The sequence below is a fragment of the Hordeum vulgare genome, chromosome 2H (genome assembly GCF_904849725.1).
Source record: "Hordeum vulgare subsp. vulgare chromosome 2H, MorexV3_pseudomolecules_assembly, whole genome shotgun sequence".
Lineage (NCBI taxonomy): Eukaryota > Viridiplantae > Streptophyta > Magnoliopsida > Poales > Poaceae > Hordeum > Hordeum vulgare.
Window position 1 is genome coordinate 624,667,255 of NC_058519.1, and position 18,597 is coordinate 624,685,851.

Sequence of the window (18,597 nt, forward strand, 5' to 3'; positions counted from 1 at the left end):
CATATACAATAGCAAAATTAAGCAATAATCTAAGAAACACTATTAACACTTAAGCATATACACTATACAATATTTCTTCTTCTCCTAACCCTAAACTAATTTTTCCTCTTCTTCTATTTTTCCTCTTCTTCTACTTCTTCTTCTACTTCTACTTCTCCTCTTCTTCTACTACTTCTCCTCTTCTCTTCTTCTACTTCTCCTCTCCTCCTCTTCTAATTTTTTCTCTTCTTCTACTTCTCCTCTTCTTCTATTTTTCCTCTTCTTCTCCTCTCCTCCTCTTCTTATTCTCCTTTTTCTTATTTTCTTCTCCTCCTCTTCTTATTTTCCTTTTTCCTAATTCTAAATATTACTAACCCTAATAATCTAGCACAAACCTAATAACAATAGGAATTAAATGACAAAAAAAATCTTTTTCTTCTTTTCTTCCCTTTTTCTTCCTTTCTTCTCCTTTTTCTTCCTTTCTTCTCCTTTTTCTTCCTTTATTTTCCTTTTTCTTCTTTTCTTCTCCTTTTTCTTCTTTTCTTCTACTGGTCGGAGTGTTGGGGAGGAGGGGGCGGGGGGCTTACCGGCCGGAGGTGTCGACGGCGCGCGGCGAGGAGGACGGCGGCGCGCGGCGAGGAGGACGGCGGCGGTGAGGAGGACGGCAGGCGGCGGCGAGCACGACGGCGGGCAGCCTGACGGCATCGTCGAGTTCGTCGCTGTGCCGCGCTGGGCAGGAGAACGAGGAAGAAGGAGAGAAGGAAATGCGATTTGGGTTGGAAATTTTCTAACTCCCGCTTATATAGGTGGATCTTTAGTCCCGGTTCGGGGCTCGACCGGGACTAAAGACCCCCTTTAGTCCCGGGTGGAGCCACGACCCGGGACTAAAGGCCCTTTTTCGGCAGACCAGAAGGCGGGAAGCAGGGGCCTTTAGTCCCGGCGCGGCGCTCCACCCGGGACTAAAGGGGGTCTTTAGTCCCGGGGCGTGGCTCCACCCGGGACTAAAGCCCCTCCTCGGCTACACGATAAGTTTAGTCCCACCTTGCCCAGCGAGGGGGACTAACACTTGTTTATAAACCCCGTCGCAGCTTCTCCATCGAGCTCCTCTCTAAAGCACGCTTACGGGCCTAAACTCACTGAAAAGTGAAACTATATTCGAAATTATGGAGAAAATTCAACGTGAATTCAAAGTGAGTTCACTTTGAATTTAGATTGAATTTTCTCTATAAATTCTCATATAGTTTCATTTTTTTTTCTGTTTTCATAATTAATAATTTTGACTATCCAAACTATTATCTATTTTGTTATTTTCAATTAAAAACTATGTTTATTAAAAATTCTTTTAGCATATTTGAGAATTTGACAAAACTATGATAATGAAAAGTGTTTGAAATTGAATAAATAATGCAAAACTATTTCCTATTTTCATAATTAATAATTTTGACTATCCAAACTATTATCTATTTTGTTATTTTCAATTAAAAACTATGTTTATTAAAAATTCTTTTTGCATATTTGAGAATTTGACAAAACTATGATAATGAAAAGTGTTTGAAATTGAATAAATAATGCAAAACTATTTTCTATTTTCAAAAATAATTATTTTGACTATCCAAACTATTAACTTTTTTTTGAGCTAGTTGACCCTGAAATTGAAAAGCAGTACAAATGAACTCTGAAAATGTTGAAATTTGGCATGCTATCATCATTTCACCCACATAGCATGTGTTAAAAAGTTGAGAGGGCTACGACAAAAACTGGATGCACTTCGTGTACAAAACGGACAATCTCTCTCGAAGTATCAGCGTTTCGAAGGAGAACTCATCTCTTACAAAGGGATTTCATTTTTTGAACTTATTTGAACTCCATACTTTTTGTGTGTTCAAAATGCACCATTCAAAGGCACATCACAAAATTTCAATAATTTCTGACTTCATTTTGTATTCTTCGTGCATTTACTTATTTTTTTGAGCTAGTTGACCCTGAAATTGAAAAGCACTACAAATGAACTCTGAAAATGTTGAAATTTCGCATGCTATCATCATTTCACCCACATAGCATGTGTTAAAAAGTTGAGAGGGCTACGACAAAAACTGGATGCACTTCGTGTACAAAACGGACAATCTCTCTCGAAGTATCAACGTTTTGAACGAGAACTCATCTCTTACAAAGGGATTTCATTTTTTTGAACTTATTTGAACTCCATACTTTTTGTGTGTTAAAAATGCACCATTCAAAGGCACATCACAAAATTTCAACAATTTCTGACTTCATTTGGTATTCTTCGTGCATTTACTTATTTTTTTTGAGCTAGTTGACCCTGAAATTAAAAAGCACTACAAATGAACTCTGAAAATGTTGAAATTTGGCATGCTATCATCATTTCACCCACGTAGCATGTGTTAAAAAGTTGAGAGGGCTACGACAAAAACTGGATGCACTTCGTGTACAAAACGGGCAATCTCTCTCGAAGTATCAGCGTTTCGAACGAGAACTCATCTCTTACAAAGGGATTTCATTTTTTGAACTTATTTGAACTCCATACTTTTTGTGTGTTCAAAATGCACCATTCAAAGGCACATCACAAAATTTCAACAATTTCTGACTTCATTTGGTATTCTTCGTGCATTTACTTATTTTTTTTTGAGCTAGTTGACCCTGAAATTGAAAAGCACTACAAATGAACTCTGAAAATGTTGAAAGTTGGCATGCTATCATCATTTCACCCACATAGCATGTGTTAAATAGTTGAGAGGGCTACGACAAAAACTGGATGCACTTCGTGTACAAAACGGACAATCTCTCTCGAAGTATCAGCGTTTCTAACGAGAACTCATCTCTTACAAAGGGATTTCATTTTTTGAACTTATTTGAACTCCATACTTTTTGTGTGTTCAAAATGCACCATTCAAAGGCACATCACAAAATTTCAATAATTTCATATATGGTGGACACTAGCTCACCTATGGTATATGGTGGACATTCTTCTTCTCTCATATATGGTGGACACTAGCTCACCTGATTTTTCAACCGTCGATGATGGTCGCTACTCGTACTTCCCCTAGTGCATAACCAATATCTAGCACAAGGAGAAGAAGGAGAAACGACCCCCCATAGCAACAGTCGACATTCTTCTTCTCTCTTGTATGGTGGACACTCCCTCACCTGATTTTTCGACCGTCGATGATGGTCGCTACTCCTTCTTCCCCTAGTGCATAACAAATATCTAGCACAAAGAGAAGAAGGAGAAGCAACCCCCACAACAACAGTCGGCATTCTTCTTCTCTCATGTATGGTGGACACTCCCTCACCTGATTTTTTGACCGTCGATGATGGTCGCTATTCCTTCTTTCCCTAATGCATAACAAATATCTAGCACAAGTAGAAGAAGGAAAAGCGACCCCACAACAAAAGTGGTTCCGCGGCACGCCACGTGGTTCCGCTGCACGCCACGTGGTTCCGCTGCACGCCACGTGGGACTAATGGTCTTTCATTTTTAAATGACTGTTTTAATCAAAAACAGATCTGTTACAAAAGGGATTTCATTTTTTGAACTTATTTGAACTGAAGACTTTTTGTATATATATGTGGTCGAAATGCATGATACCATGAAGTTATTAGAAAGGGCTAAACCATTCAAAAGTAGCAAATGAAGTTAGAAAGGGCTAAACCATTCAAATTTGGAAACTATAATGGCACAAACAGAAACTAGACATATATAAATTGGTCCAAGCAGTACATGATACTAGTCCAAACAGTACATAATAATAGCTATCATAGATATATATATTCGAGGTGACGCTGTACATAGTTGACGACTCGAATCAGAATGTCCACCTTATTCGAGGTGACGCTGGCCATAGTTGACGACTCGAATCTTGCGGTACAACTCGTATGAAATGTATGCATCTTTTGCTGCATACTCAATGTTAATACGATAAAGTGGGGCCTTCTCCCAAAGTTTGTGCTGAGACTTTGGGAAATTGGTCTTCATATTACCATATTCCTCGTCGATCAAGGCAACTGCCATATGAGCCATCGAAGTCCTGACATGTCGAAGCCTGAATACCGTTTGGAGATCAATGAGGCAACTAGTTGGTATCTCAATACCGAAGTTGTACCTCATCTTCAACTTGTCGTTCGTTATGTCAACGGTAGCAAAAGTGATGCTGCTGCGAAGGAAGTCCATGAGTTCTGGACAATGCTTGTCACTACTGCAACAGAAACAAATTAAAATGGAACAAATGTTACATACTACTGCAATAAGGAAACATGTTTCACTACAACTAAAGAGAAAATTATCTTTAGGATTCAAATAGAACATATTGCTATCCTATGCAATTTTCATATCCTATGAATTGATCAAGAAACCGTAAATTAACTATGACATATATATATATATATTCTCCCACGGTTTTGCAAATATTCAATAAGCTAGACATGTTGCATATTGCTATACAATGGAACCTAGAGAGATCACTATAGCTATCCAATGGAACCTAGAGAGATCACTAGCTATATGCAATTTTCATGACTATGACATATCATATTGCTATCCAATGGAACCTAGAGAGATCACTAGCTATATGCAATTTTCATAACCTTGGATCAAAGAACACCGCATAAATTTGTATCACTACAACTATGATTTCAATGGAACATATTGAACCAATCAGATTTTTCAGATTGTGGAACACTATTCCAATCAGATTGTGTTCCCTTCAACTAATCAAAATTGTTACACTACAACTATTTGAAGCGAACCAACTATGATTCCAATGGAACATATTAAACACTAGTTGATTCTAATACGATTTTTCAGATTATGGAACACTATTCCAATCAGATTGTGTTCCCCTTCAACTAATCAAAATTGTTTCACTACAACTATTTGAAGGGAACCAACTATGATTGAAACAAATAAACTTACAATGTCATTACCTTGGATCAAAGAAAGCCTCAAAACTTACCTCGCCCATTGGAAGATCAAGACATGGTGTGCGAAACATAGTTGGATGACGGCAACACCGCGTTGATCGGCCGTGTACTCCAGATCAAGCCCCAAGAACTTCTCATGATCCACTACGGCGTCAAGACATCGTTCCTTCAACTGTTCAAGAAAATACGGCATCTCCCTGCTCTCGTTCGTGTACACGACATCGAGCTTGGTCTTGCCATGTGCGAGCACCTCTCCAAAGCGAGTTGGCATGGTGGAAGAAGAGAAGGGAAGAAGAGAGGGGAAGAACAGAGAGGGGAAGCGAGAGAGGAAGAAGAACAGAGAAATGGCGACGCGACACAGGCTCTGCTTCGGTTGTGGTTTTGTCAAGCGGGATGCAAAGCGTTTGGGCCTTTAGTCTCGGGTTGAGCCACCAACCGGGACTAAAGAGGTATACCAACGGTTGCCACCACTACGGCAGGCCACGTGTTAGGCCTTTAGTCCCGGGTTGAGCCACCAACCGGGACTAAAGGGGGATACGAACGGTTGCCACCACCACTGCCCACCGCGTAGCCCTTGAGTCCCGGTTTGGGACACGAACCGGGACTAAAGGCTCCTTACGGGCCGGGACTAAAGCCTCGAGGGAGGCATTAAGAATTGGGGCGACGTGGCCGGGCCTTTAGTCCCGGCCCAGAGGCAGGCCGGGACTAAAGGGTCCCGGCCAAAGGCCCGTTTTCCACTAGTATATCTTGGCTGGTGGGAGAGAGAGATTTTTTTTAATAAACCCCATAAGAACTAGCTCCAATTAGCACCTCTTGGGTGGGATAGTTTTTTTGGATGTGTTAGATGCAACTAGCTCCAATCTAACCCTTATGTTTGGATACTTTAGGGCTAGTTGAACCCAAACTAGCTCAAACTAACTCTAGCTCATGGATCTAAACAGGGCCAAAGCCGAATTTTTGTCGAACTCGGCTACTTAGGCTGGTTGTAATGGGTAGTATCATATACTAGTATCATGCATATGATACTAGTGTATGATACCACATCGGTAATGCATAGCATCACATGTTAGTATCATATGGTAGTTCATTTATTGCCATGCAAGACACATAGTAGCACATCATTTAATATGAATGGTATCATGATATGATACTCAACCCTCTCTTTCTTCATTTAATTCTACGCCACCTCATCAAAATTGTCTAGTTGGCATGCATGATACTACCATTACGGGCAGCCTTAATCGATCCGGCTTCGGATCGCCTGACGCGGCGGCGGCGCAACCGACGCAACCCTAATCTCTCGTCTGTGTAATCTCGTATCTGTAGAACCTCCGCTGTGTATACCACTTGTTAGATAAAACGAGATCAACGAGACACGAGAGACACATATTTTTACGTGGAAACCCTTGCGGGAGAAAACCACGGACGCACGAAGGCGCAATCACTATGAGGAGGAGTATTACAGGCAGTCTTTAGGTGCGACTACATGAAGTATATATGAGGGGCAATACATGAGAGTCCTTGGAGGACAAGTAAACGAGTTGTACTCATACGCGTCGGTAGCAACGCAAAGGTCCACACCGTTTGTACTATGTCTAGTCCAATACGGTAGAATTTGAATCACAATTTAACAAGTTTATCTATAAGCTATATTTGTTCATCCATGATGTGGGTTATGTTTTGCTTGGTTCATGTCCAATGTATAAATTTTTAGGAGGTCTTCGTATGTGTCTTGTGGTCTGATCGCTCAGCGGCCAGCTGAACCTTGCACTGATGTTTCAAGTTTGTTTTATCTTTTCCATTTTGTGCTTTTGTTTGTTTAACTTTCTGATTTTATTTCAAGTTTGTTCTCATACTTCTGTAAGAGGTATGGGAGAGGGTTTCTTCAATGGTTCAAGCCTTGATGTCGGCCAATTTGGTAGTTATGCCTGTGCTGATCGGGTTACTTTGGGTTAGCATACTGTTTTCCATTCCTTTTTTGTTTTTTCATGTTGTATTTTGGTGTGCCAACGTACTGTTTTTTGTTCCATTGTTTCTCTTTCCATGCCGTATGAATTGGTTTTTGGTGTAGTCTAACTTTTCAACAATGATCGGAGGCGACGGGTGGAGACCTCTGATGAGGCCCTTAAGCGGCGGATGGACCATAGTTTTTTGGTTTTTTTGACTTTTTTTACGTCCATGTTTTTCCGACGGTGTCCTCCGAAAGAAAAATAGTTTGACAAATTAAAATATCTTGATTTGTCCTCCTAAAGTATTTATCTTCACAACATGTGAGTTAAAATATATCATCTCTTGATTTGTCCTTCTAAAATATATTATCTTCAAAACAAATTAGTTAAAATATATTATCTTTAAAACATGTGAGTTTGTCGTGGATTTGTCCTCCTAATATATATGATGTTAACAAATTCATATTATTTTGTTCTCCTAAAATATATTATCTTCAAACAGATGAGTAAGATGTATTTGCCACTTTCTTGTCTCCACGTGCCCCATCTATGGAAGGCCCGTCGAATCCTCATTGTTCCAGCGTTTACATGTTCATGCACCACCATCGTATGCATCAAAAAATTCGATCATCTACCTCTCTCATGAATACTCCATGCAATCCAGTGTCATCGCTTCACCATGGTGCATGCCTATAAAAGAGCTTCATTGTTGCCCTGCTTTCTTCCACATCGATCGTAGCCTGCTTCTTCCCAGATTGTGTGGGTACCATATTGCCGCCGTGAACATCCTTGCGCCATGGTGTCACGGCCATCTCTATCGCCAGCCCTAGCATCCTGCATGTTTCCACCACCTCTGGGGTTCTGCACGTCGCCCACACCTCCACATTTACTATCCAACATCGTCCAAGTCCACACACACCATTGTCAGCCCCCCTCTATGTGCCGACGCACCCGTCGCTGACCTCCCACACAAGGGTTGATGCTCCACCGTACATGTCCCTATGAGGACGACCGGATGGTTGGCGACGAAAAACAACCCATCCCCGTTGTGTGCTCAACACCAACATTGGCGGTGGACGTATCCAACTTCTAGACCGTGCAGGAGACAGCCATCACTGGCCGGAGTCGAAGGCAAGAAAAATAATAAACCACAGAGGAGACAGGGAAGAGCAGTGTGAGGTCTACAAGTCACCAAAAAGTATAAACAGGGATAACATAGATTTCGATCAGTTCGGCCGTTGTTCTTTTATTTACATTTTTGTGGCCCTATACATTGTTCATGAATTAGGCTATAAGGATTTACTGTGATACAATATTTTGAAACCAAACATCTTCACATTTATTCTTTATGCATATACACCGTTGATAAATAGTATTTCATATGCTCCCTTTATAAGTAGAAAGTTTATACAAAATATGAAACCATACTCTAGAGCCTCAAGAGTTCGACTTTTCTGGTTTTTTGGAAAAAAAAAATTACGTCCCACGATTCTCCGACGCGTTTTCTCCGAAAGAAAAACAGGTTTGCAAATTAAAATATCTTGATTTTTCCCTCCTAAATATTATGTTCAGAATAGGTGAGCGAAAATATATTATCTCTTGATTTACCTTTCTAAAATATATTATCTTCAGAAGAGATGAGTTAAAATATATTATTTTAAAAACAGGTGAGTTCGTCCTTGATTTATCCTCCTAACATATATTATGTTAACAAATTCATTCTTGTTTTGTTCTTTTAAAATATAATATCATCAGATAAGCAAGACGTGTTTGCCTCTTTCTTGTCTCCACGTGTCCCATCTCTAGAAGGTCCGTTAAATCTCGATTGTTCACTGTTTACACATCTATCCACCACCGCCATATACGTCAAAAAATCTGATCGTCTAGCTCTCTTGCGAAGACTCCATGCCAATCTAGTGTCCGCGCTTCACCATGGTGCGTGCCTATAAAAGGGCTTCACAACTGCCCTGCTTTCTTCCACACCGTACCATGCTTCTTCCCCGATTATGCGGGTAACATAAGGTCGCCCTCAACACCCTTGCACCATGTCTCCATGGTCATCTCCACCGTTGTCCCTAGCATCCCGCACCCTGCCAACACCTGTGAGGTTCTACGCGTCACTGGCACCTCCCACACCTGCTATCCAATGTCGTCCAAGTGCCCACGCACCATTTCCAGGCCCCCTCTATGCGTTGCCGCATCCATCGCTGCCCTCCTGGACAATGGTTATTGCTTCCACCGTGCATGTCGCTATGAGGACGTCTGGATGGATGGCGACGACAAACAACCCATCCCCAATGTGTCAACGTCGACGATGAACGCATTCAATTGGTAGACGGTGCGGGACACATCCAGTAATGGCCGGAGTCGAAGGCAAGCAAAAGAAGAAACCACAAACGAGACAGTGAAGAGCAGCGCGAGGTGTATAGGTCACCAGAAAGAAGAAAGAAGGCGAACATAGATTTTGATCAATTTGGATGGTGTTCTTTTCTTTACAATTTTGTGATTCTATACGTTGTTCATGAATTAGGCTATATGGATTTACTCTGGTACAATATTTTGAAACCAAACACCTTCACAATTATTATTTACGCATATACTCTCTTGATAAATAGAAATTCATATACTCCCTTGATAAGTAGAAAGCTTGTACAATTTTTTTAAACCAATAAACGAATAAATTAGCAAATGTGTAAATCCCACTAGATGTAATTGCATTCTTTTGTATTTCCGCATGAACAAGCGCACATCTATTATCTCCGCCGCTGCAAAATTCTTTCGTGCATATGAAGTTATGAACACATGATAAATTCTTAAAAACTCAGAATAAACAAGTTTTAAACCAATCACTAAAGCGCCGCCGCGCACTACTTGCTAGTAACCACTAACGGAGGATAAATTATCCTCAACAACGCAGCTCGTCCTTATTTTTATTGTACCGCTACCGTTTGGAGGAAAAAAACTTCCCCTCCGCAGCCTCACCCACCCCACTCCCACGCCGCATCTATGCCGATGACATCCTTCCAACCTTGTACCGGCCACCATCCGCCATTGTGGGCGCGTCGTAGGCTCCGCCACGGTTCTTGACCCCTGGATTTTTGCCTCTCTCGCCCCGTCCCAGCGCAAATATGTGCCTGCCACTACCACCACCGGATTTGACGCATCCGTCCGTCGACGACTATGATTTTTTCGTGGATTGGCCGGGTACGGGACTGCACATTCCCGGCAACACCTCTGCGCGGCGTGCAGCTATTGACTCCGCCTCTAGCCACCCGAATGACACTAGTCGGCTGTTTGTCGGCCAAGACAGTCTAGCGTCGCGCGAGCTCGGCACTACCCCGGCGGCTCATCGGCTCCCCATTGTCAGTCATAAAGTGCGATGATTGCCTGCAGAAAATGGTGCGCCGAGTTTTCGCCATGCTGGACCACGCGGGATAGTTGTTCTTCAAGTGCAAAAAAGAAGGGGTCTATGCTTTTTTGATTCGTTTGTTCATCGGATTTGGTGCAATTTGTAGCTCACTGTTTGCTCAAATTTGTGCGTAGAATGAATATAATTTTGGTATTGGAAAGAAGATTACATCGTACTGTTAATAGTGTATAATTTGATAGATATCCGTGTTGGGAAATGTAGCAGAAAACAAAAAAAAAGCCCTAGAATCACCCATGAACAATATGAAAATGCATATCGTTGGAGATGACGGAACACTGGACATCCATATGGATCCCTAGTACACAAATGATATCCTAGTGAGTCTTTGGTTATCATTGATGTTTCCTTTGCTTTGCGATACTTAACCAAACCCGAGATTCATCGGTATCCTCTTAAGTCGTTCACATGCTCACTATAATGCCTATCCTCGTTACCAGTTTTTGTTCTTCTTTCTCGTTGAAGTGTTCCACCACACCAAGAGGGCCCTAAGAATATCTTTCCGTCGTCGGAGGAGCAAATCCCACTCTCGAGCTATTTATTTCCTTGTCAATTTTTTATGAACCTATAAGTTATCGTTATGATCACCTAGTTACAGATGACATTTGAGCAACCCGAAAAGTCATCGTACTGTAAAAAGTTATTACAACACTCTCATGGTCTAAGGGTGTGTTTGGTTTCAGGATGAGGTGGAATTGGACGGGTTGGTTCCATCCCTAGCAGCCGTTCTCGTGTTTAGTTGGGTTAGGAATCGGAATTGGGTCATCCGCATGCAGGGAATATTCCCTCCAGATTCTTCACCAAGTGATTCCGCCGATTTGGAGGAACCGACTCGTTATTCGTCCATTAAAGCAAGGAAAAAAAGAAATAACCAAGCAATTCTCACCGCGCTCACCCCCGCACCCGAACAAAAGTTTCCGTGGTTTTTTTTTTTGTGGTTATTTTTTGGTGGTTATTTTTTTCATTTTCGTGATTATTTTTTCATTTTCGTGATTATTTTTCGTAAATATTTGGTATGTACTCATGATCATATATTTTTATTTGCATGTGTTGAAAATAGAATGAAAATGTTGCTGAAAATTTAAATTATAGGCTTATCAAATGCAAAGAACTCTATTTGTTCAGAGATATAATCTCACCATTTACAGATTCTTCTCATTTCATCTCTCCAACTAAACACCGGGACGGAACCAACCCATGACATTTTTTATCATCAACTGAACACAAGGACGGAACCAACCCATGACTTTGGAATGAGACCATGACATTCCATGACTTTTGGTTCTCAAACCAAACACACCCTAAGAAACTAAAACACACGTTAACACTCCGTATTATAACAATTTATTTCCGACGATATTATCTGAAAGTATACCAAACAAGTTTGGGTCAATTCAATATGATCGTTCTTCTAACATCATATTCTCAACGTTGTTTTATGACTATCGTTACACTTAACGATATCTTAAGATCCGGAAAATGTGATCGCCAACAAAACTTGAGCAGGTTTTAGAGGCAAGACTAGGAATCTTATTTTGGCATTTATCATTTCACATGTGCATATGAGTTTTTCACTGAATCGCATATTCAAGGATCATAATACTTATAGTATAGAATATATAAACTCTTAGTTATGTATATGGAAATATAATAATACAATACTATTGCATCTAGGGCATATTTTCAACAGTTGATGCACTCGTTGTTAGAATAGAGACTAGAGATAAGACAAGATGCAAAGATACATCAAATTTATCGGAATCAAAGAAAAAGAAGTGTGCAACCTCAAGAAGCCAATAGAGAGAATCATCACTGAAGACATAGAAAAAAAATTAGTACAACTAGTAGAAACAGTTGTGAAAGTTCGATATCTTTTGAAGTGTCTAATTGTGGTTTTTATTTCCTTCGATTTCGTTCTTGTAGTGAAGAATTGGTGAATTATGTACTCAAATGTATGAAAGTGCCGTTCAATGAAACAAGAAAGCAATGAAATTTGTTTCGGTGGACGAAAATGAAATGCAAAATCTTTTTTTAGGGAAATCCTTTCGCGTCTACACGCCGGCGGAACACTTCCACCGGTCGCTGTCGTTTGCTCCTTTTCTCACATGGAGACAGGCTGGCGCTGACGCACGTTTTTTTCCTTTCTTCTCTGCTTCTTCTTCCTCTCATTTCTGTTTTTTTCTTTCTTCTCCGCTTCTTCCTCTCGTCTCCATCAGATCTATCTCATTTTCTGTTAGATTCATGATGGACGGAAAAGCTACATCCGGCTACATGGGAGCTGCAACCGGCAGGCGGGGGAGCTGCAAACAGCAAGGCGACAGGGGATGGGTGATCCCATGGTCGCCAGGTGAGGTTGCTGCACGAGGACCTGCTGGGATGGTGTCGCGAGTGCTACAACCACGTACCACAAAAGCTACAAGCGTCCAAAAAAAGCTACAACCGTTGATAAAAAAAGCTACAACCATGTCCGTTGGAGTTGCAACCAAAGTTCGCCGGATTTGTAGCCGGAGTTGCAACCATGATGTAAAAACGTTGTAATCATTATACAAATTTGCTACATCCGTCATTCTGTTTTGTTGCAACCGTATTTTTTTTGCTACAACCGTTGACATGGGCGAGTTGCAACCATGATGAAAAAATACTGCAACCATTATACAAATTTGCTACATTTGTCGTTCTGTTTTTTTGCAACCGTATTATTTTTTACAAGGGTTGCAACCATGAGCGCACGCTCCTGCATCCACGGAGGATAAAAACGCACGAAGGCGACATAGGTGAGGGCGGCGACCGACGGTGAGGGCGACCAGCGGTGAGGAGGCGAGGCGAGGCGAGGCGGTCGGCGCGTGCGAGGCGGGCCTCTCCCCTTTCCCATGCGAGAGGTTGAAGATAGGAGGTTGGGAACGATGGTATGTGACGGCTCGGGGGTCCAAATCTGACGGCTGAAGCTCGACCGGTCCAACTGTTGGGCCGGCGCCCGCGCAGAGTGTTGTCCTTGTTTTTAGCTCGTTAAATATAAGAGATCGACTAGGTTGAAACAATCCAATCCATACTTGTGGAGTGCTCAGTTCAGTTCCTGATTTATCTCAAGCCTAAACCGAAAAAGGAAATCTATTACCCGGGGTCTCCCCTTTCGGCTATCTCATCTGCTGTTCCTCCACCCCCCGAGCTAATCTCACTTGCTCGACTGATGCGGCGCCCACCTATATCTCCAGCTCTCCAGCTCTCTATATAAACACTCGACATCCTCTCATGTCTCATCCAGCTGAGCCACACCTCTGAATTCGAATACCAGCTGAGCCACCTCATTACCCACGAACACACACACACACGTCCTCGTGTGACTGAGCAATAAGCTCCTTTACGTACGTGCATTCTCGATTGTCCACATGAAGATCACCGTGCACTCGTCCAAGGCCGTCAAGCCCGAGTACGGCGCCTGCGGCGTCGCTCCGGGGTGCACCGCCGACGTCGTCCCGCTCACCGTGCTCGACAAGGCCAACTTCGACACGTACATCTCGGTGATCTACGCCTTCCACGCGCCGGCGCCGCCCAACGCCATCCTCGAGGCCGGGCTGGGCAGAGCGCTGGTGGACTACCGCGAGTGGGCCGGGCGGCTCGGCGTCGACGCCAACGGCGACCGCGCGATCCTGCTCAACGACGCCGGCGCGCGGTTCGTGGAGGCGACGGCCGACGTGGCGCTCGACAGCGTCATGCCGCTCAAGCCCACGTCGGAGGTTCTCAGCCTGCACCCCAGCGGCGACGACGGGCCAGAGGAGCTCATGCTAATCCAGGTCACGCGGTTCGCGTGCGGGTCGCTCGTCGTGGGGTTCACCACGCAGCACATCGTGTCCGACGGCCGCTCCACCGGCAACTTCTTCGTCGCGTGGAGCCAGGCCACCCGCGGCGCCGCCATCGACCCCGTCCCGGTGCACGACCGTGCTTCCTTCTTCCATCCCCGCGAACCGCTGCACGTCGAGTACGAGCACCGTGGCGTCGAGTTCAAGCCCTACGAGAAGGCACACGACGTTGTCTGTGGTGCGGACGGCGACGAGGACGAGGTGGTGGTGAACAAGGTGCACTTCAGCCGGGAGTTCATCTCCAAGCTCAAGGCGCAGGCGTCGGCTGGCGCGCCCAGACCCTGCAGCACCCTGCAGTGCGTGGTGGCACACCTGTGGCGGAGCATGACGATGGCGCGCGGGCTCGACGGCGGGGAGACCACCAGCGTCGCCATCGCCGTGGACGGGAGAGCGCGGATGAGCCCGCAGGTGCCGGACGGATACACCGGCAACGTCATCCTCTGGGCGCGGCCAACCACCACGGCGGGGGAGCTCGTGGCCAGGCCGGTGAAGCACGCGGTGGAGCTCATCAGCCGGGAGGTGGCCCGGATCAACGATGGCTACTTCAAGTCCTTCATCGACTTCGCCAACTCCGGCGCGGTGGAGAAGGAGCGGCTGGTGGCGACGGCCGACGCGGCGGACATGGTGCTGAGCCCCAACATCGAGGTCGACAGCTGGCTGCGGATCCCGTTCTACGACATGGACTTCGGCGGCGGGCGGCCATTCTTCTTCATGCCCAGCTACCTGCCGGTGGAGGGCCTGCTCATCCTGCTGCCGTCCTTCTTGGGCGACGGCAGCGTGGATGCCTACGTGCCACTCTTTAGCCGCGACATGAACACCTTCAAGAACTGCTGCTACAGCCTCGACTAGGTCCCGTTTGCACGTACCTGCCATGTGCCAATGTGTGCCTGCTGTCGGATCAACGTTAGCCACTTGCCTAGTTCTATTTTGAGGTAATAACACCAATGGTGCCCGAACTTGTCATGGATGTTCACTTTGATGCCTGAACTTGAAAAATACACCGAATTGGTTTAAAACTTGGCAATATGGTTCAAATACAGTTTAAATCATGTCTAGATACATATGTATTGATGACTAGACATGCCAGTTTGGCGCAAGGCTCACTTGCAGTGCCGGATAGACTAACACCAAGAGTATGTCTCATTGACCATCGGGTCCCACCTGTTACTACACAACTATAATAAACAAAAAATAATTAGGTTAGGATTCGAACCAGTGGACTTTGCTCCACGAACGACCTGCGTAACCACTTTCAAAAGGTAAAATTATTGTCTATTCATCATCACTATAACAATTTATCTACCTAACAAGACCGTGGAATCAAATGGGGTAAAGTTAGTGCAGCTCATTTTACATCTGTTAGTTGTTTTTTTATTTTAAAAATTACAAGATATACAGGTAGTATATAAAGTGTTCATACTTTTAGGAAATGTATTTCTAGTTGTAAAAGTGTCCATGTATTTTACTAAAATAAACGTGTTTGTCAAAATATATATTTTTGAATGAAAATAAATTTTAAAATATGTGTAAAAATATATATAACAGCCTAGTGTGCCCCAAGGATTTTATACATTCTTATATTTAAATTAACACATTTTAAAATATGCATACATTTTTCTAGTTAAAAAAATATTTTAACACAATAAGATTCTAGATTTATCTCGATTACTATTACAATATTTTACATATGTTCTAAAATTTCTAAAAACCAAAAAAAGTTCACATGTGGAAGGGTCACATAAAAAAGGAAAAAACTGAAGTTCCAAATAGAGAGCACATGGATATATCTTTTAAAGATGAAGGTTTTGAAAATTAGATGAACATTTCAAAATGTATGAACTTCTGGAAATTGTAAAATTATTGTATTATATATCAAAATCCTTCTAAAAATTCCGACGATGTTTTATTAATTGTTTATTATTATTTAAATTCATTATTTTTTAAAATAAATTGAATGTTTTCTTAATATTATAATTATAGTTTGAATACTTTTGTAATTTTTAAGGAAGAAAAATAACTAACAAGTGGAAAATGAGTGACACTCATTGCAACCCATTTAACTCCGCGGTGGAGTTAGTTAAATAAACAAGAGCGGTATGTAATATACAACAAAATTACCTTGGTTATGTGGTTAGGGCGGGTCATTGATAGCAGACATGTCATTTGTTCGAATACCAAGATATCTTTATTTTTTATTAATTTCAATTGTTCACTCACATGTGAGACCTGATTGTCATTTAGTCGTACAATTTTGATGTTTGTCTGTCCGTTACTACAAATGGCCCCGCGTCATGCTGGCATGCCTAGTTAACCGTACATACGTATCTAGACGTGATTTGAACTGTATTTGAACCATACAACCAAGTTATAGAACCAGTTTGATGTATTTTTCAAGTTCAGGCACTAAAGTGATCATCGATGGAAAGTTTAGGCACTACTAGTGTTCTTACCTCTTCTATTTTTGAAGTTCTTGATTCAATTATCCATTCTGTTTTGGAAGAGTAAATAAACGAAATTTTAATCTTTCAGATGGTGAACATGATTAAGGAGATTATTTTTCCGGAAAGGTCTACTGAGTCTTTTTTTGCGGGGAGTTTTCCTTTTTTTTGCATGACGGGTTATTGAGATATGTATTTCAGCTGAGTGAAGTCTGAAACAAACCTTCTTTTCGTTGGGTCCGTCAAAATCAAACCCCCAACTTCTAATCCCTGAAATCGACACCCTCATCTCTTAAATCCCGGCCGTCAGAGCCCTTAATTCCATATTAAGAATGCGATCAGTGATGGGCGGCAGAGTTTGCTGATTATATGCTCTAAAATCATGCACTGTTGACAAGAAGTAGCGCTCTAAAATTCTGCTCCTTTTTGACAGCAAATATGCTCTAAAATTCTGCACTTTTTTGACAGCAAATATGCTCTAAAATCCTGCACTTTTTGACAGTAAGTAAAGTTTTAAAATTCTGCACTTATTTGACAGCAAGTAGAGCTTTTAAATTCTGTACTTTAAAAAAACACATCTGCACTTTTACCAAAAAAGCTTTCGTCCCGGTTTATAAATAAAGCAACCAACATCAACCATCCTGTACAGACTCACGCCACCACAACACACGCACACACCCAAGGCAGGATACATAGACGCTGAGCGCAGCAACACTACCCCTAGTACTACAAGAGCAACCAGAGTTTTCAGCAGTGAACATGCCATCGCGAAGGGCTGAAGCCGCATATGACGAACCGTGTGCTTCAAGGTGGCGCCTTCAGGAAGGTTACGACACTAGAATGCCGCCATCGCCCAACCCGAGGATCAGAGTTTCCCCTGAAGCAACACGACGGGCAATGAGAGCCGCGACGACGCCTTCAAGAAGGGAGCGAGTTACGCCGCCGCCGGTCCGTTCAAATGGATGAGGTTTTCACCCCGGCCAACACTCACCACCATCGGAAGCCACACCGCGGCGACCACGCCGCCCACACGGCCATGGCCACTGGGCAGCACCAAGCCAAGGCTCCGCCCAAGAGCACCATGCTACCACCACCAGAGCCGCCATCCCGACATCCAAGACCTTGTCACCACCTCACTCGAGACCTGACACACCCCAACCAAACAGATGGGCGAAAAGGTCCGACCTTTCGCACCCCTGGGAGACCCCAGCGCTGGGACCCAATAGGCCGGCCAACGCTGGCCTCCATCGACCCATCCTAGAGACCCAAGCACAAGACGAGCTCGGTCCTGCCACACCTTGCACGAGACGAGGTCAGTCCTGTTGCACCGTGCGCGAGACGACTCGGTCCTGCTGCACGTGCGCGGGACAAGCTCGGTACTGCTGCATGGGGCACGAGACGAGCGATGGACCACAGCTGGGAGAGGGCCAGCCCTTTGATGGAAGTAGCGTCCGGGCTACGCAGAAACGGGTTGAAGGCCGACACAGACTGCCTACAGACGGGCCGACGCCGGGATAAGTCAGCCACCGCCGCAGCCGATCTGCCACCACAACAGGACGAGCGCCTCCATGCCCTGGCCAGATCCGCCTGAAGCTCCACCATCCCACACGGGAATAGTGAAGACACCAGCTGCATCACCACCGCCTTATCAGGTCCACCGGCCACCCCAACCACCGCCAAGCAACGCATCCATCAGATCTGAGCAGGAGATCCCACACACACACCCCCTCCACCCACCTCCAATCAGAACAGGGCAGGAGGCCAGATCGGACTCCAGCCCGCCTCAGGGCATCGAAGCCCCGAGTCATGCCAGATGGAGGGGAGGGGGCGATGCCGGCGGCCACCGGGCACCGTGAGGAGGAAGGGAGGCGGGGCAGGGTCGGCCCGATGCCTCACGCCACGGGGCAGGGGGAAGGGCCCCGCGAAGCCCCCCCCCCCCATGTACGCGCCCCAGAAAGCCGCCCCGTCGTCGCCAACGCCACGCGGCCTTCGGTCGACGACGCCCCCGG

General features: G+C 44.1%; 1 protein-coding gene across 1 annotated transcript; it reads left to right on the plus strand.

The window, feature by feature from the left end:
- The first annotated feature begins 13,558 nt into the window (after positions 1–13,558).
- LOC123430937 (agmatine coumaroyltransferase-1-like) lies at positions 13,559–15,166 on the plus strand. The gene has a single exon (XM_045114766.1). The coding sequence runs from the start codon at positions 13,680–13,682 to the stop codon at positions 14,997–14,999; it is 1,320 nt and encodes a 439-aa protein (XP_044970701.1). The 5' UTR covers positions 13,559–13,679; the 3' UTR covers positions 15,000–15,166.
- The last annotated feature ends 3,431 nt before the right edge of the window (positions 15,167–18,597 follow it).